This window comes from Papio anubis, chromosome 1 (genome assembly GCF_008728515.1).
Source record: "Papio anubis isolate 15944 chromosome 1, Panubis1.0, whole genome shotgun sequence".
Taxonomy (NCBI): Eukaryota; Metazoa; Chordata; class Mammalia; order Primates; family Cercopithecidae; genus Papio; species Papio anubis.
Genome location: NC_044976.1, coordinates 98,701,102 through 98,728,345, shown reverse-complemented (window position 1 = coordinate 98,728,345; position 27,244 = coordinate 98,701,102). Strand labels below are relative to the sequence as shown.

The window sequence follows — 27,244 nt, the reverse complement described above, 5'->3', positions numbered from 1 at the left end:
TAAAAAAGCAAACACACACACATACACACACACACACACAGATTTTGTGTCTAAATCACACAAGTCTGATTTAGTACATTTAACTGAACGTCTTAAATACTCTACATTTAAAGCTGGGGTGTCCAATCTTTCAGCTTCCCTGGGTCACCCTGGAAGAAGAATTGTCTTGGACCACATATAAAATACAGTAACACTAGTGATAGCTGATGAGCTTTAAAAAAATTGCAAAAAAATCTCATACTGTTTTAAGAAAGTTTACAAATTTGTGTTGGGCCACATTCAAAGTCATCCTGGGCTGCATGCAGCCTGTGGGCCGTGCGTTGGACAAGCTTTAAGTATATTTTAACAAGTGAATTTTCAGTGATTATCACAAAACACTCTAAGAACATTCATTATTCTTTTAAACCTGCAGTGAATTCTACCTTTCAAAAGAGGAAAGTGTATATCTAAGATAAACTGTATATTTCCAAAAGAACACCATGTTATTTGTTTTAAACAAATTACCTCTAACATTTTAGAAATCCTAAATGAATGAATGAAAATAAATGCATCAACGAAAAACACCTGATTCTCAGGTCCAAGGGAGGAAAATGTGATCCTAACACTCGTGAAGTCCTACTGTGAGCCAAAATAACAATTGGCATCAGGTTTTAGCTCTTCCTTATAATGGTGATAGGTAATGCTTAATTTAAAATTAGTTCAAAATTGTTTATTAATATACAGTACAGGTAAAACATTTATAAACCATGTTTTAATTGTGTCCTTTAAAATAGTCCAGCATTTATAAAGTTGTTATTATACATAAGAACTGAAAACTAAATGACAATTCTGTGCTCTCTGTATATGTATGTTCTTAACACAGTATCTGATTATAAACATTTTTCCACACTAGATTCATGTTATGTTCAGAATAATTTGACAGATATTCTAAAATTAAAAATGACAATATATAAATTAAAAGTCTCTGGGCTTGGTGTGGTGGCTCATGCCTGTAATCCCAGCACTTTGGGAGGCCAAGGCAGGCAGATCACCTGAGGTCAGGAGTTCGAGACCAGCCTGGCCAACGTGGTGAAATCCTGTCTTTACTAAAAATACAAAAAAATTAGCTGGGCGTGGTGGTAGATAGCTGTAATCCCAGCTACTTGGGAGGCTGAGGTAGGAGAATTGCTCGAACCCAGGAGGCAGAGGTTGCAGTGAGCTGAGATTGCGCCACTGAACTCCAGCCTGGGTGACAGAGCGAGACTCCATCTCAAAAAAAAAAAAAAAAAAAAATTAAAAGTCTCTGAAAAGAATTGTTGTTGATTGTATCATCCTCATCAATTCAGAAGGATGTGTATAGAGATTAATGATCTTTGTGTAGTAAGAAATTTGGCCCATCCAAAGAAAGCTCTGGTGTAAGTCTTTGGGAGTTCTCAATGATAGGAATATCTTTATTCATTGTGGGTTCCTCAGGCAACACTTGACAGTTTATGCTAAGGAGATAACCTCTGGTGAGGCCCTGAAGTCTTGATGTCAGCCAGATCTCCAGGGAGGGGCAGACGTGGGAAAGAGAGGACAACTACATGGGCAAAAAAAATCAACCATGCCAACTAATAGAGCCACAATAAAAATCTGGACACCAAAGCTTAGGTGAGCTTCCCTGAATGGCAATGCTATGTGTGTACTGTCAAACATTGTGGTCAGGAGCAGATAACACCTTCCGTGACTCTACAAGAAAAGGACACCAACAGGTTCAAGTTTGGACCACTCCTAGACTCTATTTTATGTGTCACTTCCTTTGGCTGGTTTTAATTTGTATTTCCTTTCTCTGTAATAAATATGACTGTGAGTGTAACAGCTTTCAGTAAGTTTTATCTTTCTAGCCAGAATTGAGGGTGAACTTGGGAAACCCCAGAATTTGCAGTGACCAAAACACTCTCAGCCATAGTAGAAGCTCAAATCTTTGGTAATTGAGGGCAATTTATTTCTTCCTTGCTGTTTTCTTTTCTAGAGTGTATATGTAATTAGTCCTGCCTTAAAGGAATTCTCTTTTTAAAAACTGTAAGGAAGACCAGTATGGGCTGGGTGTGGTCGCTCACGCCTGTAATCCCAACACTTTGGGAGGCCAAGGCAGGCAGATCACTGAAGCTCAAGAGTTTGAGACCAATCTGGGCAACATGGCAAAACCCCACCTCTACAAAACAATACAAAAATTAGCTGGGCATGGTGGCGCGCACCTGTATTCTCAGCTGCTTGGGGGACTGAGGCTCCTGGGAGCATCGCTTGAGCTCTGTCAAGGCTGCAGTGAGCCAAGATTGTGTCACCGCACTCCAGCCTAGGCGATGGGAGGAAGACCTTGTCTCAAAAAAAACCCACAAAAAAACCCCAAAAAAGTCCACCCCCACCAGTATGATTACTAATGCTGGTCACTATCAGTCTCTTTTGAAAGGCAGTATTGGCTGGGTGCAGTGGCTCATGCCTGTAAACCCAGCACTTTGTGAGGCTGAGGCAGGCAGATCACCTGAGGTCAGGAGTTTGAGACCAGCCTGGCCAACATGGTGAAACCCCATCTCTACTAAAAACACAAAAATTAATTGGGCGTGGTGGCATGGCCTGTAATCCCAGTTACTATGGAGGGTGAGGCAGAACTGCTTGAACCCGGCAGGTGGAGGTTCCTCCAGTGAGCCAAGATCACACCACTGCAGCCTAGGTGACAGAGCCAGATGCCATCTCAAAAAAAAAAAAAAAAAAAAAAAAGGTAGTATTATCTATAAGATTCAGATTATATTTTTGCGTAGCACTGGAACTTGAGGATTGTGATATATTTCCAACAAAAGAAGTACTGTAATACAAAAAAGATTATTAAACATTTTTAGTTAGTGCTTTTCATGAGAGGTTACCAAAGAAAAATAAACATTTTTAAAATGCTGGCACTTTAGTGATTTTTTACAAAGTATTTTGTGTAAGGTTACTTCAGCAGTAGAGACAGGACTAAAATCTTGTATATTATCACAATTTATCTCCATGCATTCCATTGACGGTCACAATTGAAGCAATTATATCCAAATTATGAAGAAAATATATACCAAACTTCTATAATTACTTAACCTTGAGGCTAGCCTAGAGATATTTAAAACAAAAAATATTAGGCTGTTATTAACATAAATTCTAACTAGTTTAAATAAACCCAATATTTCTTTTTTTGTTGTTTCAGTTTTTGTTTTTTGAGACAGTCTCACTGTCACTCAGGCGAGAGTCCAGTAGTGTCATCATGGTTTACTGCAGCATCAACTTGCTGGGCTCAAGCAATCCTTCTGCCTCAGCCTCCTGAGAAGCTGGCCCCACAGGTGCATGCCAACATACCTGGCTACTTTTATTTTTAAGATTTTTTGTAGAAACAAGGTCTCCCTATGTTGCCCAGGATGGCCTCAAATTCATGGGCTCAAGCGATTCTTCTGCCTTGGCTTCCTAAAGTGTCGGGATTACAGGAAGGAGCCACTGCACTTGGCCAACCCAGTCTTTCATGCTACAGTATGGGCTAGAGAAAAGGATGAAAGATCACATGTGATAGTGATAGAGGTACTACAGAGCTAGAGAAAAAGATCAGCAACTCATTTCTGATATATAAAGAGAGAAGACAAATTCATAGGTTAGGTCACAGACACAGGTAAATAGGAAAATAAGGAAATATAGAAAAAGATTTGTATAGAGTTCTTTATGAAAATAATCTATTTCAATAAATCTATTAAATAGATAATAGCTGGATACCAAAAATGACAAGTTTATCAATTAAAAAGCCATTTAACAAAAGACCAGTTTATACATTCCTTTCAATTATGTCCATAAAAAATTTAAATATACAGATTACATTCTCAAACCCAAAAGAATCTTTCTAAACAAATGAAATACAGATATAGACAAAGTCAGGATCCAAATTATTTTTAAAAGTTTTTAAATTACAGTAAATTATATTTTGTAATTACAAATGAAACAACAAACTGACAGTTTTATACAATTGTTAAAAGTTTCAAAAAGCTCAGTGATGGAGCAATAGTATCACAATTTATTTAAGTAAGCACTGTTCACAAATGTTTATGCTTTTGTAATATACCTATTTTAATTTTGTTAATGAATTTAAAGAGCTAATGTTGAAGCAACCAAAAAAATAGAAATGTATTTATTCTTAAAACATCCTAATTTTGCCCATGTGTCTAAAGTTGTGAATTACAGGAACACCCTCCAGAAAAATCAGGTACTTGGTAAAGCAAGGCACATAGGACCAGATTTTGATAAAGGTGCTTGTTCTCTGCTCCTGTAACTACTTTAAATAACCTGGAGATTCATAAGATGACTTTCAATATAGCATAAATAACTTTTATAAACCTTTTTTATGTAACGTATTCACCCATGATAATTAAATATTATAATGTGAATGTGTAAATCAAATGAGCGATGCTAAACCCTTTAAGAAAAAACCCAACTCAGTTTAATGACTGTACAATGAAATTTTAAAAGTTCAATAATTTGATATGTAAGAATAATCAGTATTACAGTAAGTGTAGAGAACATAACCAGTTTCCTTTCAGATTATATCTCCTTAGAATCTAAATATTAAGCTACCTTTCCTTCCATGAAATTATGACATTCAATATAAATTGATGTAAACATTTAAGTTTTGCATCTCTAAACTATATATTCCACCATAAAAGTAGCCTATAACATCTCTAAAATCACTTATTAAAGAATTGATAATATAATACTGCCGTGTTGAAATATCCGTCTGTTGCATTTCAAACTTTTCTTCCCAAATACCATATTCTTAATTTTTAAAAGAACTATCGATTGGCACTCTTCTCCCATGAGTTAGCACATTTTCACATTGAACAAAGTAGTTGCGTGATAACAAATAAAAAGTATAGGAATTTAAATAATGATGGGAGTCATCATTATAAAAGCTTGATACAGTAAGGCCTGTGGAGGTCATCAAAATACACATTACACACATAAGGAAATGGCATTATCTGTATATGTGACATGATCCTAGGGCATAGGTCTACCTTCTCATGTATGATTATTTTATGAATTAAAAATTATAAACCACATAGCCCAATCTCTAATAAACATTTTCAAACCCACTAGAAAAGCAAAATATAAATTATGCCTGCCCAATAAAATCGTGCTTTGAAAATATACTTGACTACTTTGTCCATTTTTACAATTCTTGTTTACATTTTTATAACTTTCATTAGAAATTTTGAAAATTGCGTTTTGACACCTAAAAATGTGTTACCACTGTAACTAACATGTCTAATATCTAATTTACTTGTATAAGTTTTTTAAATTATTAAAATAGAAACAGACTAAACCTGATTAAATGTGAATGCACACTGCATTAATACCCAACCAATACTTCAATGTACCCAACCAATACTTCAATGTGCGTTAAACATAAATCATATTTCATCTTGAATTCTGTGCATTTGCAGGATTTAGATTTTACGTAGCAGTAAGTAATAATGTAAGTCTGAATATTATTGCAATCTAAAACTACCATGTTCAAAATGTGGTGAACTTATTAAGCAAATTCTAAAGGGTGGTTACTGAAAATCATATTGGGAATCCACAAAGTTTGCTTGGTACCAATTTGGAATCACCACCAAAGTGATTTAGATTTGGTAATTTTAAATGCTTTTAAACTTTGGATGGAATTGATGAGCCCTGCAATCTGTAGATTATTACTGCAAAAGCAAGGTAACACTGCCAGTTCACGTTAGGCAAGTGTACCCAACAGTTTGTAACATAGTATTTTTGAGTCAAATTCTGTTTAATAAAATCCATGAGAGCTATATAAAAATACTTATTTTTTACAGTTTTTATATCTATTAGAACAGTCTTTAAAAATATATACAGTGTAGGCCGGGCACAGTGTCTCACGTCTGTAATTCCAGCTACTCAGGGGCTGAGGCAGGAGAATCCCTTGAACCAGGGAGTGGGAGGTTGCCGTGAGCCGAGATCGGGCCACAGCACTCTAGCCTGGCGACAAAGTGAGACTCTGTCTCAAAAAAAAAAAAAAGTATTTTACTTTTTTCATTCATACTGTGGGTGTGTGTGTATGTAAACATATATATATATATATATATATATATATATATATTTATTTATTTATTTTTTTTTTTTTTTTTTTGTGAGACAGTCTTGCTGTCATCCAGGCTGGAGTGCAGTGGAGCGATCTTGGCTCACTGCAACTTCCAACTGGTGTGTTCAAGAAATTCTCCTGCCTCAGCCTCCTGAGTAGCTAGGACTACAGGCGTGCACCACCATGCCCAGCTAATTTTTGTATTATTGGTAGAGACGGGGTTTCACCATGCTGGCCAGGCTGCTCTCGAATTCCTGACCTTGTGATCCACCCACCTCGGCCTCCCAAATTGCTGAGATTACAGGCGTGAGCCACAGCGCCCAGCCAGTAAAATACTTCTTATACTCAGTAAGTAATTCTGTCTATAGTTAATAATTAAATTAAACCCATATTCAAATTATAGAAAGCATTTTTGCTCACCAAATCATCTTACCATTTATAATATATTCTCTCTCCCTTTAACCAACTTATTAAATAACTCATGTAATCTGCATCCTCAGCTCCAGTGTTCATTAAAAAGGAAAAAAAACCCACTATTTTAAAGCAAAATGGTGGCTCCTTCTCAGTAGCTTTTTTTTTTTTTTTTTGAGACAGAGTCTCACTCTGTCACCCAAGTTGGAGTGCCAGTGGCACAATCTCTGCTTACTGCAACCTCTGCCTCCCGGGTTCAAGCGATTCTCCTGCCTCAGCCTCCCGAGTAGCTGGGATTACAGGCACGTACCACCATGCCCAGCTAATTTTTGTATTTTTGGTAGAGACGGGGTTTCACCATGTTGGTCAGGTTAGTCTCAATCTTTTGACCTTGTGATCCAGCTGCCTCGGCCTCCCAAAGTGCTGGGATTACAGGCGTGAGTCACTGCACCCGGCCTTCTCAGCAGCTCTTGTGGGAACACAGAAGGGGAATTCAAAATTTGGCTACCTCTCCCACTCGTGTGATCAGGGAAGAACAGGCTTATGAGAGACCTGAAAAATTCTTCCGAGCAGCTTTGGATTTAAAGTTATAGCGCTGTTTAAAATAATGTAATATGGCAATCTGGAATGTCTCCAAGAAAAGTCATTTTGGTCTCAGTCACTGACATCTGTACTATTATTTGTTTGAATGTTCTTTTTGTCAACAGTTGTAGAGTAAAGAAGTTTTTACAGATCAATGAGTAAAATGTTCATTTAATAACTTTCTAACTATATACAGTATATGCTTGATAATTCAAAACTCTCCAAATGTGGATATGATACAATAATTATTTCAAATTATTAAATGAGTATTTAATCCTTTTAAATTACATTTTGAAAATTTAATGGCAATTACAAATTTTAATTTAAAATAATATTAAGGATTTCATCTGATTTACAGAAATGAAATGCAATGAAGAGATTAGGGGCTAACCTCCCATTACTATAAAATTCTCTGGCTAGCACAGGAGCAACTGGATTGCTTTCAGCAGTCTTGAAGCACTAAAATATCTTAAAATTCATATGGAGAAATAGTATGTATCTCTACATTAAATTTAGATATGATATTTATTCTCTGACAAATCAGACCCAGAATATTACTTTATTAATTTTTATGTAATTGAACAAAAAACATTTAGCCATCCTTCATTTAGTCATATTTTGTATAAATATAAAAATCTCTGATAAGTGAAATGTTTTTTCAAATTATATTTCTATTTTTTCACAGCTTTATAGGTAATTATAATTTTCAAACTTTAAATATTTCATGTGATTTGATATATCTGTACAGAAAGAGTAAGATAAAAACACTTAATAACATTAAATCTAATTTGCAAAAATTGATATCTGACATTTGTTGTGTGCTCTTGCAAAGAGTGCATAGGACATTTCTGCAGCAATCAAAAAGGTAAAATCTTTTTAAACTCAGATTTCAAGTTTTCTCTAATATTCCTTCTAATTCTAATCCCTGGAAATACTTTCAAGTTTTGATTTCTAGATGCAATGTGTTTTGTTACATATACACATATTTTATCCTTAAACTTTTAAAAAAACAGTATGATCAGATTCAGCATGATGATATCTTCACAGACTCTGTAGAAGTCCTCTGTGCAAGATTAATGTCGAGATTCCTAGTGCACCATCGTGAAAAACCAGTTAAAGATAGTATACGACTATGCTTTAGTGGGATTTCCTGCAGGTTTGGGATCATAACCATATAAAAAAGTAGCTGTTATTACAAGGATGGCTCCAAGGAAAAAGACACTGAATAAGACGAAGACAAAATAAAAAAGAGAAAATCAGATTAAAAGCAGAATAAGTTCCTTCTATTTCTTTACTATAAAAATAATTATAATTTGGGGAAAAATGTTCCAGTAACACAGCTAACAAATCTTGAGTACCTACTACATTCCAGGTATCTGGCTAAGTGCTTTATATGCATTATTTCATTGAGTTCTCACAGCAACTCTATGAAGATGTACTAGTATTCACTTTTTACACATGAGGAAACAGTTTTAAAGAATTTAAAGAACTTGTCTAAAGCCCCATAACTTCAAGAGGATTCAAACTCAGGTATGTTTAACTCTACAGCCTGTACTCTCGTCCACTGCACTATACTGTCTTCTAAAACAAAGATATTTTAACTTCTGTATTTCACCTTAATAGGGATTTTGTATGCAATACATTCAATAACAAAAGGTCTTAATTCTTCAGTTGAACATATGAAAGGAAAATTTTATTCTGTCATGTTAAACCAAGGTAAAGTTTAGTTTAAAATCCAAGATAGTAATAAGCAAAACTCAGGACCAATTTTTATAGGATGCTTTACAAAAGGAATTACATTAAATGCAGGGAGTTCTTGGTTTCCTCTTTATCCTATGTATCTATAGATACAGTCTACCTTACGATACATTGGAAATGAAGACTGGATATGTGAACTAGACTAGACTACAAATATTAACTTTTTTTTTTTTTTTTTAAAGACAGGGTCTCACTCTGTCACTCAGGCTCTGGAGTGCAGTGCTGTCATCATGGCTCACTGCAGCCTCGACCTCCAGGGTTCAAGCAATCCTCTCAGCTCAGTCTCCTAAGTAGCTGGGACTACAGGTGCAAACCACCACACCTGGCTAACTTTTCTATTTTTTGTAGAGCCGAGGTTTCACTTTGTTACCCAAGCTGATCTTGAACTCCTGGGCTCAAGTGATCTGCCTCAGACTCCCAACATGCTGTGATTACAGGCATGAGCCACTGTGACTGGCCTGAATCTTAACTTTTATTTATTTTTTTGAGATGGAGCCTCTTCTGTCACCCAGGTTGGAGTGCGGTTGTGTGATCTCGGCTCACTGCAACCTCCGCCTTCCAGGTTCAAGCAATTCTCCTGCCTCAGCCTCCCAAGTAGCTGGGATTACCGCTGTGCACCACCACCCGCCGCTAATTTTTTGTATTTTTAGTAGATACAGGGTTTCACCATGTTGGCCAGGCTGGTCTCGAACTCCTGACCTCAAGTGATCTGCCTGCCTCAGCCTCCCAAAGTGCAATCTTAACTTTTAATGTGTACATTTTTTAAAATGCTATTATAGAGACATAAGCTAGTTTTGGATTTAAAGTTTCTACTAATAGTCCAAAGCCATGCTCCTGTTTTTTTTTTAATTGTCTGTAAATGAAAAATAATTACTAATCATTATTAAAAGGCCCTTCATAATATGGTCCCTCCAAACTCATCCTCCCCACTTCATGCCACCCAATCTATAATTCAGCCACTCCACTCAGTGAACACAACATACACCTTCTTGACAGTGTCTTTAGAGATACTATTCCTTCTGTCCACAGTTTCTTTGCTTCTTAGAAAATCCTTATTCATAATTCAGGTCTAATGTCTCCAAGACTCACTCCCCTAGGCAGAACTCCCCTAGCATAACACTTACCACACTGCCATTAAATGATGCATAAGTCCACTCCCCTGCTCAACCACGTGCTCTTCATTCACTGTGGTACCCACAGTGCCTAGCATATACAGGGAGCTCAGTAATTATCTGTTATGATTAATAACTAGATTTGACTTGATGCAAATGGTTAACTCTTCAAAAGACTTGCAGTTATACATATAAAGTTATTAGGATAACATAAAACATCCTATAATGTATCTTGAAGAAATTGCTACCACATTAATATTTGGTAATTATTAATTACTAGACACTGTCTTCATTAGTCATTATGAACTATTCTTAGCTTTCTGGAACTTTGGAATGGCATGGACTGAAAGTTCATGTCAACTGAAAGATTCTATGGTCTACCTTTGTATCCACTGCAGGAATCCTTTCTATAATATCTTTAGCAGGATCTACTTGAATACCTAATAATGTCAGGAAACACCTGTTTCTCAAGCCAGCAATTTTTAGATGGTTCTGAGAGAGAAAATTGTCCCAGAAAAAAATATATATATTAGGAAAAAACTATCAGAATGTAATGATTACTTCAAGGATCTGAGCCCCCTCTAACAGAATTATTATATGTATACTTCCATTGTTGCATTGATCATACTGTTATAATTCATTTATTCACATCTGTCTTTGCAATCACTTGATGGTCACCAAACCTTGATGACCTTGAAGACAACAAATTGTGTCTCATTCATGCACTCCTTTTCCAGGAGCTAGCACGGTGGCCAGCAGGCACATAGTAGACACTTAATAAACTTTTGATAAAAGAATAAGCAACCCTAAATGGAAGAATGGTAACACCACTAAGCAAAATAACAAGCACAAGAAAAATAATTTAGGGAAGTGGGTAATAGTGATATTGTATCAATGGAGATGTCTAACAGTCAATAGAATAAAGGGATCTAGAGTTTAGGTGAAATTTGAACTTATCTTCCTAGAGAAGACAGATATGACATGGCAGTGGATGAGATGGCCGAGAGAGGGAGCAAGGATTGACAAGCTACCAAAGGGACAATCAGAAAGGCAAGTATAGGCATACCATTTCAGAGAAGCCAAACAAACAACCCAGTTTCAGGAGGTGGAATGAGGCTAAAGGCAAATATATTATTACATTTAGGATAGAATTGAATGAAGATTGAGAAAATGTCACTAGATTTATTACTGAAAATGTATTATCCACAAAGGTAAGATGCATAAAGACAGAGGGCTTAGTTACCTATTTTAGGAAAAAGAATCCATCTTCTCCATCTGGCTGAGTGTCCTGAGCATATTCTCAAAATATTCATTCATTCATTCATTCGTTCGTTCGTTCATTCATTCAATAATGGCAGTATCATTGTCTTTTCTCTTTCTATCTTCAACCCAACAAACCTTATATACTTCTTCAGAAACATGAATTTACAGGCAGGCATATATCTCATTGCCAAACTACTACTCTTTTGTCCCTCTGTTGGCTTACTTGTTCATTTATTTGTTTATTCTCTGCATAATTCAAAGATTTAATTACCTCAGCCTTACATAAGGTTCTTTAAAAAAAAAAAAAAAAAGGTATGATTTTTAAAGTAAAATCTAAAAATCTGCAAGGTGCAAACATTCTCAAAGTACATTAAAGCATATGATTTCCTCATCTTATGAACAGGGAATATGATTAAGGTTACAAAATTAAGATATAAGTGTTCATTGTTAGTCTAAGTCTTACTAGCTAAGTGATTCATTTCCATACAAAGCTGAAAACAGAAATGCTTTTAAATTTTTATCTCATAAGAACTACAAATCTCAACATGTATGTTCCAGACCTATTGTCTAGATTGCTAGAAAAGAATTAAAACCATCAATGTTCAATATAAAAATATAAAAAGGATATTATATTTTTATAGTGCCAAATTCCATCCATAATCCTATTTCATTCTCAAAAACACAAATGAGTTCGGCGCAGTGGCATATAACTATAATCCCACCACTCTGAGAGGCAGAGGTGGGAAGATTGCTTAAGGTAAGAAGTTCAAGATCAGCCTGGGCAACAAAGCACATCTGTAGTCCCAGCTACCCAGGAGGCTGAGGCAGGAGGATTGCTTGAGCCCAGGGGTTTGAAGCTGCAGTGAGCTATGACCGTGCCACTACACTGCAATCTGGGTGACAAACTGAGATCCTGTCTCAAAAATATAAACATATAAATAATAAAGTAATAAATAAATAAAAGATCCTTGGGAGATTCCAAAGTTTAGAGGTTGAGAAAATCAGGAGAAGAGTAAAGTTGGAGGAAAACCAAGAGTGGTGTCCTGGAAACAATTAAAACTTCCCACTAGTCTGGGGTTATAAATTAAACAAAATACTAGAATTTTCAATGCTATCTGTAATGGATATTCATTACACTCAATTTTTCCTGATGCTATCTCCTCCCTTAGCATCCATAAAACTACAGAGTCCTGGGTCTCCTTCCTCACTTATAACTCCTCCTGCAATTCCTTTCCAGTCTGCTCTTCCTGCTACCACCTAATTGAGTTTCCTCATGAGCCACATTCTCTATATAAACTGTCTTCTTCAAGGAAGTCATGTAAATTCCGTATTTTAAAAATGTCATTACATGACTTATTTTTATGACTTTATATGACTTATTAACTTTTTTATATCACTTTTTTTTACTTTGCAGGGAAAATATTCACATCTATTTATTGGGAAAATTCTGGCCAGCCAAATTTGTATAAAAAACTTTTCAGAAGAAGACTTTATTTCATGACTTTAATTTGAAATATTTTTAAAACATAGTTAAATAAATTTTTAAAATTATATTTCAATGCTTCTTCAAATTTATCAGATCACCTTACGGAGAATTCTAATTTTTCTATATACTTTTGGGGATTAAAAAAATAGAAAAGAATATTTTACCTGGTTGGCACAAAATCTTGAAGCCAAAAATAGGAGATCAATGTTGATAATATTATCGATAAAGAGGTTGCAAATCCTTTTAAAATATTATCTGCATACTTAATAACAGCAGCTATTACAAGGCCTCCAAGTGCCTGCAGAAGTTTTAAAAAAATATTTTTTAAAACACACATATAAAACTGCATTTCAAAACAATTTCATTATTTAATAAAGCTTTAAGCTTTTGTCCTATAAATTCAATCCCATTACAGTAAGGGATTGATTTTAAACATCTCTCACAACAAATAGACTTACAGGTTTTGTTCAATAGCCCTCTTATTTCAAAAGGCATTTAATAAAAGTAACTACCAGGATAATCTGCAGTTTGTTATAATGGAGTTTGACCATATTGCAAATAAAATGTCTATCATTATCCAATTTAGTAATTAAACATCACTTGTTTGGACAAATGTGAGAGGACTGGTCACTTTAAATAGTGAAATATTTTTACTTTTGAGTAAAATTAGTAATCAGAGTCATTTTACAGCCTTTCAATAGCCTCTTAATTTGACTTTTTTCCTATAGTTTCTCCCCGTTCAATTCCACCTTTTATTACTGTCAGATTAAGTTTTCTAAGGCACAATTTTAATTGTGCTCTTTCTTTAAGACTGTAGAAAGAACTTTCTACCCAATCCCTCTCAAATTCCCAATTGTAGCTACTTTAATAATGAGGTTTTACTATACTACACAGTTCTGCTTTCTGCCAAAGACTACTTATCATTTTCCAAATCTGGGTTACCTACTATAACAACTTTCAAACCACCTCTTCTATGATGGAAGCTTTATTTAGAGAAAGTCATAAATTATGCCAGTTGAGCTTACTACAAATTAATGTTTCAGTCCCAATATTTTTTGGCAATGTTGTCATTCATCTGTTTACTCCCTATTGAATCCTTCATGCCAGTTATACCAAACATTTTTTATTTTTCTCATATCTTCAGCCCCTTTTTAAGGGAAGGGGGCTTCTTCTCTTTGCTGGAATAAGATACATCATACATAAACTCTCTTGATTCACCCTATCTCCGCTTCAAATTTTCTTTTAATTATTTTTTTCAAATTTTCACTTATCCTTGTCTCCTTTTCTGCTATCTTAAAAATAGAAGTATCCGGCTGGGCGCGGTGGCTCACGCCTGTAATCCCAGCACTTTGGGAGGTCAAGGTGGGTGGATCACGAGGTCAGGAGATCGAGACCATCCTGGCTAACACGGTGAAACCCCGTCTCTACTAAGAAATACAAAAAAAAAAAACTAGCCGGGTGAGTTGGCGGGCGCCTGTGCCTGTAATCCCAGCTACTCGGGAGGCTGAGGCAGGAGAATGGCGTGAACCCGGGAGGCGGAGCTTGCAGTGAGCTGAGATCCGGCCACTGCACTCCAGCCCGGGCGACAGAGCAAGACTCCATCTCAAAAAAATAAAAATAAAAAAAACACAACTATCCTTTGCCACCTTCACCTTCCTTTCTGGAGCCTTGCTTCTTAGGCTTCAAATATCTCTAGAAGAATAGGAGGCTCTAAGGATAGTGACTTGTGTCTTCATTTTTATATCCTCTAGAATTCTCCATATGTATTTTTTAAAGATGTAATTAATTACTCAACCCTTGAACAATTCCAAGCTATATATAAACTGAATTTGACAGACGTTTTCCAATATGTAACTACAATATGAGGCTATGAATTGTCACAATTAAATATCCAGATCTGCTTCTTGGGTCTTAATGGCTGACCCAGACTTCCTGTACAATGATAAGACTTATAGAAAAATCCAAAGTTATATTTGCCTTAACCTTCAGCTCTTTTATTCTTAAACCCGTATTTTCATTATGTTACATTTAAATACCACAAAGTTCATTAAAGATCCCTTTTCAAAATAAGATTTCATTACAGCGTTAAGATCACTTCTATTCTAACTTCCTTGAATAAACTAGATACGAGAGCACTAACAGTAGTGACCTTTTCCCCTCACATCAGCATATCAGGAGCTACTTTGATTCTCTATATTAAAATAGAGTTTATTAACATTAAATCTAAGACTTTAAATGCTTTACCTGAAGAACAACTACTATCCAGGTCAGTCGGTTATATCCCTGAAAAAATCCATTCTTTGATACCAGTTCTCCATCATAAATGTATACACCCATTAATCCAAATATACTTCCAAAGAAACCTAAAAAAAATTAAAGTCTACATGATGTATCATTTAGTTTTTCTGAAGAGAAATATTTTTTCCACTGACATTCCAAATAATTTTATACTTAACTTTTTCTTTTTGATAAAATTAGATTACTTTCTTTTTTTTTTTTTTTTGAGACGGAGTCTTGCTCTGTTCCAGGCTGGAGTGCAGTGGTGTGATCTCGGCTCACTGTAACCTCCGCCTCCCAGGTTTAAGCAATTCTCCTGCCTCAGCCTCCTGAATAGCTGGGACTACAGGTGCTTGCCACCACACCTGGCTAATTTTTTGTATTTTTAATAGAGACGGGGTTTCACTGTGTTAGCCAGGATGGTCTCGATCTCCTGACCTCGTGATCCACCTGCCTCGGCCTCACAGAGTGCTAGGATTACAGGTGTGAGGCACACGCCCAGCCAAAATTAGATTTTTTAAAAAATCTTTACTTGGTTTTGTATACTTAACAAAAGTATACTTAGTTTATGACTATAAGACAAAGACATACAAATGTAAAAAGACAAAGACAGAATATAAAAAATAACAGACATTATCAACTTTGGAGCACTAAAATAATACAATGCACAAATTAGATGATTACATGGCTAGCCCATTCAAATATGTGCAAATTGCTCACATTTGGAATATGTCATTGTTCTTCCACCTTCCTCTTGCTAGATCTAGATTTTCATATATTCACATTGGTACATACAAATATAAAAGCTCAGGCAGGGAGTACAACATTTTTCCTTATTAAGAAGTTTCGAGAGTGGGCACAGTGGCTCACGCCTGAAATCCCAGCACTATGGGAGGGCAAAGCAGGAGAATCATTTGAGCCCAGGAGTTTAAGACCCGCCCAGGCAATGAAGCAAGACTCTATCTCTACCAAAAAATTTTAAAATTAGCTAGGTGTGGTGGTGCACGCCTGTAGTCCTAGCTAATCAGGTGGCTGAGGTGGGACGATCACTTGAGCCCAGAAGTTTGAGGTTACAGTGAGCTATGATTCTACCACTGCATTCCAGTCTGAGCAAAACAGCGAGACTGTCTCTAGAAAGTAAATAAATAAAGTTTTGTTTTGAAAGTATAACTAATAATTAATACCCAAAAAATCACAGCTAAGAAACAGTCATAGAAAACATTAGATTCTGTGTTACTGAAGCTTCACTGTTAGAGAAAGTCAACTTGGTAAGAGCAGAAACTGTGTTGTTCATGTTGAATCTCACCTCAAAAGCATAGTCTATCACATGACTATTGGAGTAAGAGACTCCCGGAAGCATTGCTAGGCTATAAATAAAGAAATTCATGCTGACAGGGACCGCTTTTTATGGGTAGCCTTTGAAATATATGCAGTTAAAGAGTGCAAGGGTAAAGCAATTTTTAAAAATGAAGTCATAACTAATCAAAGTATTCCACAATAGAAAGGAAGTGAAAAGGATGTGAAATGCTCTAAAATTCCATTTAAGTCAGCTCTATCCTTTTAATGTCTAATTTCAAACATGAAATTAATGCTGGCATATAATTGCCAAAACACATCTGATAGTATTTTATATGATGGTATTATATATATAAAATATGTACGTGTGTATATATATACACACATACGTAAAAAATACCATCAGAAGAGTTTTATATATAACATATATATATATAATATGTATATTTTGAGACAGGATTTTACTCTCTCACTCAGCAGGCTGGAGTGCAGAGGCACAATCACAACTCACTGCAGCCTTGACTTCTTGGACTCACGCGATCCTCCCACCTCAGCCTCCCAAGTAGCTTGGACCACGGGCACATGCTACCACACCTGGCTAATTTTTGGTTTTTTTTGTTGTTGTTATTGTTTTCTGTACAGAGTTTTGTAGTGTTGCTCGGGCTGGTCTCCAATTCCTAAGCTCAAACAATCCACCTGCCTCAGCCTCTCAAAGTGCTGGGATTACAGGCGTGAGCCACCGCATCCAGCCTTACACATATATATATATTTTTTAAGAAACAGGGTCTCACTATGTTGCTCAGATCTCAAACTCCTGGTTCTCAAGCAATCCTCCCATCTCAGCCTCCCAAGTATCTGGGATTAGAAGCACAAGCCATCACATCCAGTAAAGTTTTTTAATTTATGAAAGTAAGACTTCGTAATTACCAAAAAAGTATACATTATAGAAGGATACATACATGTCATACATGTCAGCATGAACAGGTCTACTGCATTCTAACAGTTGCATAATATTCCTTTGTATGGATTATAATAGCAAATATGTATGTATCAGCATGTAACAGGAATTATTCTAAGTGCTTCCTGTATGTTAACTGATATACAACACTATGAGGTAGATGTCTATTTTATAGATGAAGAAACTAAAGCATAAAGAGGTTACATAACTTGCCCAAGCTCACACTACTGGTGCTCACACTACTTATCTTTGTGCTCTTATAGGATAGATCCTTATCCAGACTTGGAATTCTTACATTAAAGCCTATACATATTTAAAATTTTAGCAAATATACCAAATATTCCCAAATTGAAATCCAACATGGTTATATCAATCTATACTCCTAGGAACAATAGGTAATAGAGTTCCTGCTTCTCTATTCTCTAGCTAAAATTGGATCTTATCATGTTAATCTTTGACAATTTGATGTTTGAAAAATGCTATTACATTGTTTTAATTTGTTCTTATAATTTTGAATTGTGATAAGCAATTATTTAAGTATCTTTTCAAAAATGCTAAGCCTGTTACCATTTTTTTTCTATGAGCATTAGAACTTATGAGGTCACCAAATAATAAGAAATCCATGAAGCACATTAGAACCATGAATTCTGATATGTCTTCCATTTTTATCTTACAATTCAAGAAAAGTTTAGGCAAATCACACAAACCTTGATTATTTCTTTTTCTCTGATATTGTATTTTATATAAATAGTTGACATTTATTAGTGCTCACTATACGTAAGACACTTTACTCTTGGCTCACTGCAACCTCTGCCTCCCAGGTTCAAGCGATTGTCCTGCCTCAGCCTCCAGAGTAGCTGGGATTACAGGTGCCCACCACCATGCCTGGCTAATTTTTGTATTTTTAGTAGAAATGGGGTCTCATCATGTTGGCCAGGCTGGTCTTGAACTCCTGACCTCAAGTGATCCGCCAGCCTCAGCCTTCCAAAGTGCTGGGATTACAGGTGTGAGCCACCACACCTGGCCTAGACACTTTATTCTAAACACTTCACATGTAGTAATTTCATTTAATCCTCATAGTAATATATGAGATAGGTAGTAAAATTTAGAACATTTTGCAGATGAGGAAAGTGAAGCAGAGAAAGAAGTAACTTCCCTAAGGTCACATAGGTGGTAAGTGATGAAACCAGGATTTGAGTGGTCTGATTTCAAAACTAAGTATTCTTAACCCCTCTGCTATAGACACATTATTTCTGAAAGATTGAATTAAACTGCTTAACGCTTTTCATGCCTGTGAGCTTACTTTCTCTAGACAAACGAAAGAAGCTAATAAAATTTTGCTTTAAAAATATTTACCTTGAATGTTCTTATGAAAAAAAAAAAGACACACTTCTACAAATTTTGCAGAGAAACTTAAAGAAATCCTATGTGATTAAAATGAAGGTGCAATCTGTTATTACATTACTTGAAAACAGGTGGAAGGATGAACTGTAATAAAATTTGGAAGATTTGACATAAAATATAGGCCATTAGGAGTACAGACAATTTAGGGCCTAGAGGGTCCTGTATGACTGCTGATCAAGATAGACATGGTGCAACAGAGCCACACTACCTGGATTCAAATACTGAGTGCATTACTTACCAGTAATGTGAGCTTGGGCAAGTTATTTAACCTCTCTGCACTTTAGTTTCCTAATGTATAAAATGGTATATGGACAGAAAAAAAAAAATAGTGGTTTCAAAGGTAAACCTCAAAGTCACAAGGACAAAAGCTTAAAATAGAATGTGTTGATTTTCAGATGAGCTGCTTTTCACATGGGCAGTTCTATATGACATCACCCAAAATGAATGTATGCCAGGAATACTAAATACTGGAATCTTCGTAGGGAGATTTAAATATTACAATACTAAAAGAAGTTTAAATATTTGTTCAAAGGCTTCAATATAAGAGATTTTTTTCTTTTAAACTATTTACCTTCAGTTAGAAAAATGCTGCAGTATTTAAGAGCTAAAACATAACATTTTAAAATAAAACAGCATATAAGATTTTAAAACAGAGGCCAGGCACGGTGGCTCATGCCTATAGTCCCAGTGCGCTTTGGGACTATAGCACTTTTGGGTGGATCACCTGAGGTCAGGAGTTCAAGACCAGCCTGGCCAACATGGTAAAACTCCGTCTCTACTAAAAATACAAAAATTAGCTAGGCATGGTGGTGGACACCTGTAGTCCCAGCTACTCTGGAGGCGGAGGCAAGAAAATCACTTGAACCCGAGCAGTGAGCTCAGATCGTGCCATTGCACTCCAGCCTGGGCAAAAAGAGCGACATCCCATCTCAAAAAAAAAAAAAAAAAAAAAAAAAGATCTTAAAACAGAGACAAAAAAATCATCATTTCAAACTTCCTTAATTATCTTAATCATCCTTTCCAGGAATAAAATATGTAAGTTATTTGCAAAACCTTCTGGGAAAGAAGTGGCAACCAAGGATAAAGTTACTAAGGCTCTAAATAGTGAAGACAGATATGGGCTACGTATACCTTTATGTCACAGATCTAAGTTTTTCATATTCTTAAATAAAAGGTGTTCATTTAAACTAAAATGTTTTAAAAGACAAGAACATTGCCAGATATTTGGATCAATAGCAGATTTTATGCAAGGCTCATTTACTTAAAGATATATAGACATCTTTAAATATAACAATATAATCACTTTTAAAAATAATATGAGAAAACATTTAAAACTTACCAAGCTGAATATTCCTTATCCAAACTGATTGTTTTGTTTCTTTTAAGATTTTCTCAAAGTAAACCCCAGCAAAGCCACTTGAAAAACATGCTGTGAGAACTGCCATGAGTCCTACAAACTGAGAACCAGCTGACAGTTCCTTAGAGTCAAGCTGAGAATCTGAGGGCCACTAAATAAGAAGAAAAGTAAAATTGCAGTTTAATTCCTATAACATTTTACATAAACATATTGAGAGCCCACTCTTAGACCATAACTTAAAAATGCAACCAATATCATTTTTGGGATTGCAAAGGAGAGCTTTAAACATAAAACCTTACAATCATTTGATTTTTTTCCTCACAGTGATAATATATTACTATTACAACTTATAATTTCAAAAAGTACCTTAGAAATAATAAATATTTTACATTTCATCTCTTACAGAGACCAATGTTACCTTGAGATAATTCCTTAAAGTTTAATTTATTAAAAAGCACCATCTCAAATATAGGTAGAAGAAAGGAGGAGAATCTCACATCCCCATCTGCTGTCTCAGCAAAAGTAGAGATCAGCTGGAAAGTGGTGTGCTAAATCAAGCATAATAAAGGGAAGCTGTTGGGAGGTGAACCCCAAACACTGTCAGGAAAAGATAGTCCATCAGACAGTGAAGGAAAACTCTGAGTACAAGACACTGGAAAACGAAATGTGTTGGAAGGGACTCCAGGATCATTGCACCAGGGATGGTATCCCCGGGCTTAGATGTTACCCTTAATCTAATCAATTGATATCCTATAACTACTGTTAAATTTTCTTTTGCATCTATTTCTTCCCTCCTCAGTTTGATCTTCTATTAGTTGGACTTCTTTTTTTGAGACATGGTCTCACTCTGTCACCCCAACTGGAGTGCAGTGCATGATAACAGCTCACTCCAGCCTCAACCTCCCTGGGCTCAGGTGATCCACCTTACCTTCCCCAGTAGCTGGGACTACAGCTGCACACAACCACACTCAGTTAATTTCTGTATTTTTTGTAGAGACAGGGTTTTGCCATGTTGCCCAGGATGGTCTCAAACTCCTGGGCTCAAGCAATCTGCCTGCCTTGGCCTCCCAAAGTGCTAGGATTGTGGGTGTGTGTGAGCCACCACATCCAACCTAGCTGGACTTCTTAAAGCCATTTTTCCTTCTGAAACTGTACTTTTCATAGCTACCAAAGACTTTTCAATCAATATGGTAACTAATTTTTAATAATAAAATTGTTCATTCTCTATTCAGCTTGCCTTCACCACAGAATTAACACTACTGACTACTCATTCCTTACCTCTTGAAATGACCTGCTCTTTTCCGTGTTCTCTTCTCCAATCTTTATATTTATTCTAGTCAACAGACCCTTTCGATGATGGAAATGTTCTGTATCTTCACCCTCAATAGGGTTATCACTATCTTTAAGTGGCTACTGAGAACTTGAAATGTGGGTAGTGTGACCAAGGAACTGAAATTTTTATTTAATTTTAACTAATTAAATTTAAATAGCTACATATAGCTTGTGGCTACCCTATTGGACAGTGTAGTGCTACAGCATATTTATAGGAATCCCCTCTACCCTGGAGAGCTGATTCACAGAAGCACTGGCATCTCTTCTGAGCTCAAGTCCAAAATTTTCAGTTGCTGCTATCCAGAAACTTATCTTCTCAAAGCCAATGTGACTAAAATGTACCCATCCCTCTTCAAAGCAAACATACCTTTTGATACCTTTGTATCTATTAAAAATGCCACTATTCAAACTTAAGTTTCTTGATCTCCTTGCTCTCCATTCTCTATGATATTTATTAGTCTAACACTCATACTGATTCTTCCCTTGGAACAACTCTTACATCACTGCTGTGGGACATTTCAATCCCATCAACCTGACAGTTTAGGTCATTGTCATGCTTTCTAATTCCTCTCCATTCCTTCAGTCTTTCTTCCCACCAATCTGCCCTGCATGCCTATAGGAGTTCTCTGATATGCCTCTCTCCCTTCCAACTCTCCAGTGAGGCCTTACAGCCAAAAGCAGTCAAGCCTAAGCTCCTGGCTCAATACTGAAGACCACATATAATCTAGGACCAATCTGTATTTTGTAATTTCATCTCTCACCATATCTTTGTCAATTATTTGTTCCAATCAAAGAAGACTATTATCACTCCTTAACTTATCTTGTGCTTATCCACAGATCAACATCTGTATTTTTTTTTAACATACCTTTTATGTAATACTTTTTCTGCTGTTTCCGACCTACTAAAACACAAATAGTGAAAAGATTTGGTTCTGGCTCTGCCACTACTAGATTGGGATCATAAGCAATTTCATTAACCTCTCTGAGCCTCAATAACTCCTTTGTAAGTTGGGAAGAATAACATATCTACCTTAAACAGTTGGGTATAACATGAGATTATAAAGGATAACCACCAAGTGGGGCACCTGGCACATAAGTACTCAGTATGCAAATTTCATTATAATTATTACCTTTCAACACCTAATTTAACTCCAATATCATCCTTGAAGATTTCCCAGGAGTCATCTGTACTTACAGGCTATAAAATCAGTTGACAACTAATCATGTAAAAACAAATATCATTTGTTTTTCCTGATCTTAAACTGTGTTTTGAGTCTTGCTAATCAGGCACTATGAATGGAAGGAGCAGTGAAACACAGCTGCTGCCTTCTAGGAATTTAAGTTGTAGGGGTAAACAGACATACAAATGAGCAATTACCTATAATATAAGTACTTTGGAAAAGATATGTACAAAGTACTATGGTGGTAGAGAAGAAGGCATAAATGTTATGCCTGTGATGTTATGCCTCAGCTGAGTCTTAAAGGTAGGAGTTAGCCAGGCAAAGAAAGGGGAGAAGGCATTGTAGGCACAAGAGAAAGAATGGATAAATGCTCAGCTGTGCAAAATAGCCCCTACAAGCAGCTCAGTTGTAGCAATTCAGAGTGTGAAGTATGCAGCAGCAGAAATGAGTCTGGAACTGTAGGTACATTTCAGAAGGTTCAATGTGTCACACTAATCACTCTGAGCCTTATCCTATAGGTCTGTGTTCCTGAAGCTTCAGTTATTTGCCTATCATTTTCATGGTTTTGTCAAACTCATGTTCCACCTGAACTATTAATAACTTTCTAATTTAAAATACCTTACTGTTTGAAACAATGCCTACTTTAGCTTACCCTAAGCAATATTTATGAAAATATGAATTTGATATGCCACTTATACTTTTGTAATACTCATTTAAAATAAATATTAAAAATATTAGCCTGGGCACATTGGCTCATGCCTGTAATCCCAGCACTTTAGGAGGCCGAGGCGGGTGGATCACGAGGTCAGGAGTTCAAGACCAGCCTGGCCAACATAGTGAAAGCCCATCTCTACTAAAAAACACAAAAAATTAGCCAGGCGTGGTGGCAGGCACCTGTAATCCCAGCTACTTGGAAGGCCGAGGCAGGAGAATAGCTTGAACCCGGGAGGTGGAGGTTGCATTGAGCTGAGATTGTACCACTGCCTTCCAACCTAGGACAAAGCGAGACTCCATCTCAAAAAAAAAAATTAAAAATTTATTCACGATATGAACACCACACTTCAGGGAAAGTGATGACATGAACTGAGGAATTATCAGGATATAAGTATTAATAAAACCTTCCATCAGAACAAGTATCACTGAGGACTAAAAATAATCATCATCATAATAAATAATAAGATCAAGTGCGGTGGCTCACATCTAACACTTTGGAAGGCCGAGGCAGAATGATCACTTCAGCCCAGAAGTTTGAGACTAGCCTGGGAAACATAGTGAGACCCCGTCTCTATATAAATTTTTTTTTTTTTTTTTGAGACGGAGTCTGTGTCACCCAGGCTGGAGTACAGTGGCCGGATCTCAGCTCACTGCAAGCTCCGCCTCCCGGGTTCACGCCATTCTCCTGCCTCAGCCTCCCGAGTAGCTGGGACTACAGGCGCCCGCCACCTCGCCCGGCTAGTTTTTTGTATTTTTTAGTAGAGACGGGGTTTCACCGTGTTAGCCAGGATGGTCTCCATCTCCTGACCTCGTGATCCACCCGCCTCATAAATTTTTTTTAAAGTAAAAAAAAATTAAAATTAACACCCCCCCAGAATAGACGAAATCTCCAAAAACAAAAGTATACCTTAGAAGAAATAACAAACCTGCAAGCAACCCCAGTATTTAAAGGGAGTCTCACAGAAGAGATCCCTATGAAGAAAACCAACAAGGAATCATTAGAAAGATAAAAGAACCAGGAAAAAATGGTATCGTGAAGCTGATAGAAAATAAAAAGGGAGTGGCTAATAATCTCAAATGCTACAGATATCCAGCAAAAATCAACTGCATTTCTTTAAAATGCAGTGTCTTATTTCCCTAATTAGAATGTTCATTTCTGTAGGTAATATAATTTTATTTTGATTAATTCCTCTGTATTACTTACACTCCCAATGTAGTATGTCACACAAAGAAAGCCCTCAAAACATATGTTAGTTGTGGTGAATAACATTTGCTGGTTTCAACAAGCAATAGAACCATATTCTCCACACAAAATAAATAAGGGTTTGAAACCACGATAAAGATAAAAAAATATACTTATCTTGAATAGTTACCTGCACAAAAGCAACTCCTGTCATCAAAATTACTAGGGACAGCCACTGGTATACACCCAATTTTTTACTAAGCATAGACACAGAAAATAATGCTGTTGTAAGAATTTTCAACTGATATGTGACCTGAAAAAGAAAACAGTAATATTATTAATGTTTGCTTGTTTGTTTGTTCCTTAAGAGTACTATTAGAAATGTATTTTAAGGACTATGGCAGCATGCCTGGTGGTTGCACCTGGCTGGGAACTGGGATCTAAAGCTTCAGTTAATGCCAGTCTCAGGAATCTGTACTATGTACCAGAGAGCTTTGGACACTTGAGGCAATAATGCAAAATGAATTAAACTTTCTTATTGTAAATTCGGTTGCAACAGGCAAGCTAAGACAAAATTATCTCCACAGCCACTGCCACTCTTGCAGGTACACAAGCATGTAATCTAGGAGCCTGGGTATCAACCTGCCCCACCTGCCACAGACAGCACCTGTGCAGACCATCCAGGGGCCTGAGGACAAGCCTGCCCCACCCACCACTGCTTGCATAGGCCTCCAGGGACTTGAAAATGAGCCTGCTCTGTTTACTGTCCATGCATGCCTCCTGGGGGCTAGCGACTGACCTGAACAACCTGTTGCTACCACTGCTGGCACCCACCCACGCACACAAACTGGGGACCTGAACAATGGATTGCCTAGCCCTATGCTTTTACCACTGGCACTCATGTACACCACTTGGGGACCCAAGATTGGCCTACTGTTGCTCCTGCTACTGCCAATGCCACACATGCCACTCAAGAACTGGAAGACCCACCCACCTGCCCAGCCCACTGCTGCCTCCAGCAGCACTAAAACAAGCTGCTGGGAGGCCCAAGGCCCAGCCACCTGAACCTACCACTGCTAGTATCTGCATACACCTCCTGGGGACCCAAGAACCAGCATACCTGGTCCATCACTGCCACCACTGGAGCCTGCCTGGCATCCCCACCCCCAGCAAAGCCTTGCCACAGTCTCCACTAACAACTTCAGTTGAAGCCACTGAGGAACCAGACAGACCCCACTGACATTGATTATAGCCAAAGAAATCATATAGAGACTACATATTATTGCACACACCCAGGATCAAAGCCAAAGCACCCTACCCAACCAACGTTATGCATGTATCTGTAGGAAAATGTCTTTCCCTATGAAAGCTATCTACAAAACTGGAAGAAGTTACTGTTATACCAGATGCAAAGATATCAATGTAAAGACACAAGAAACATGAGAAAGCAAGGAAATACGACACCTCCAAAGGGACACAATAATTCTCCAGTAACACATCCCAATGAAAAGAAAATATGAAAGGTCTGAAAAGAATTCAACATAATGATATCTAGAAAGTTTAGTGAGATACAAGAGAACATAAGCGGACAATATAAACAAAATAGGAGAACAATTCATCATCTAAATGAGGTATTCAACAAAGAGATATCATAAAAAAGAACTAAACAAAAATCACAGAACTAAAGAATTCAATAAATGAAATAAAAAATCCAATCAAGAGCCTCAGTGTTAGACTAGATGAAACAGAATAAAGAATTTCATAAGCCAGTCACATAAAAAAAAGAGAAAAAAGAATGAAAAAGCCTAACTAGAGTCAACCCAAAAAGATCTTCACCGAAGTACATTATAGTCAAACTATCAAAAGTCAAAAGACAAAGAGAGAATCCTAAAAACAGCAAGAGACAAGCATCAAGTTACATATAAGGGAATCTCCATCAGTCTTAACAGCAGATTTTTTAAGACAAACATTATAGGCCAGGAGAGAATTAAATGATATATTCAAAATGCTGAAAGAAAAAAAACACTGCCCGATAAAAATACCATACACAGTGAAACTATTGTTAAAAAAATGAATGCAAGCTGGGCCCAGACTGGTCCTGAACTCCTGAGCTGAAGTGATACACCCACCTCTGCCTCCCAAAGTGCTAGGATTACAGGCGAAAGCCACTGCACCTGACCAAAAGGTGAATTTTTAAAGGCTTTTGTTTTAAATGGAAACCAACAAAGACAAGGAGAATAAGAGAAGAGACAAAACATAAAATTTTGAAAGCTAGAAATCATTTGGATGAGTGGTAAATAAGTTAGAAGACCAAGAAAACTGAATACTAAACTGACAATGAAAAAACTGAAAACCAGTTGGGCACAGTGGCTCACGCCTGTAATCCCAGCACTCGGGGGGCCGAGGTGGGCGGATCACTTGAGGTCAGGAGTTCAAGACCAGCCTGGCCAACATCATGAAACCCGGTCTCTACTAAAAATACAAAAATTAGCAGGGTGTGGTGGTGTGCACCTGTAATCTCAGTTACTCAGGAGGCTGAGGCAGGAGAATTGCTTGAACCTGGGAGGCAGAGGTTGTAGTGAGCCGAGATCATACCACTGCACTCCAGCCTGGGCAACCGAACCTCAAAAAAAAAAAAAAAAAAAGGATGCAAAGCCAGGCATGGTAGAGTGTGACTGAGGTCTAGCTACCTGGAAGGATGAGGCAGGAGGACAAGTTGAGCCCAGGAGTTTGATACTGCAGTGCACCATAATTGTGCCTGTGAACAGCCACTGCATTCCAGTCTGGGAAGCATAGCAAGACATCTCTCTTTTAG

The 27,244-nt window shown here is 36.9% G+C and overlaps 1 protein-coding gene across 7 annotated transcripts in view; it reads right to left on the bottom strand.

The window, feature by feature from the left end:
- Positions 1–27,244, bottom strand: part of SLC35A3 (solute carrier family 35 member A3) — a 67,066-nt gene that overhangs the window by 6,908 nt on the left and 32,914 nt on the right. For 2 of the 7 annotated variants that reach the window (XM_003892254.5, XM_009213594.2), the window contains exons 4-8: positions 24,620–24,742; positions 20,002–20,170; positions 14,972–15,090; positions 12,892–13,025; positions 7,263–8,329 (exon numbers count right to left, since the gene is read on the bottom strand). In XM_003892254.5, coding sequence (XP_003892303.1) covers positions 8,239–8,329; positions 12,892–13,025; positions 14,972–15,090; positions 20,002–20,170; positions 24,620–24,742 — 636 coding nt within the window. In that variant the 3' untranslated portion in view covers positions 7,263–8,238. Of the gene's footprint in view, positions 1–2,978; positions 3,518–7,262; positions 8,330–12,891; positions 13,026–14,971; positions 15,091–20,001; positions 20,171–24,619; positions 24,743–27,244 lie in introns of those variants that run through there. The other 5 variants (XM_021921234.2, XM_021921233.2, XM_009213597.4 and 2 more) reach the window with 4 other exon arrangements.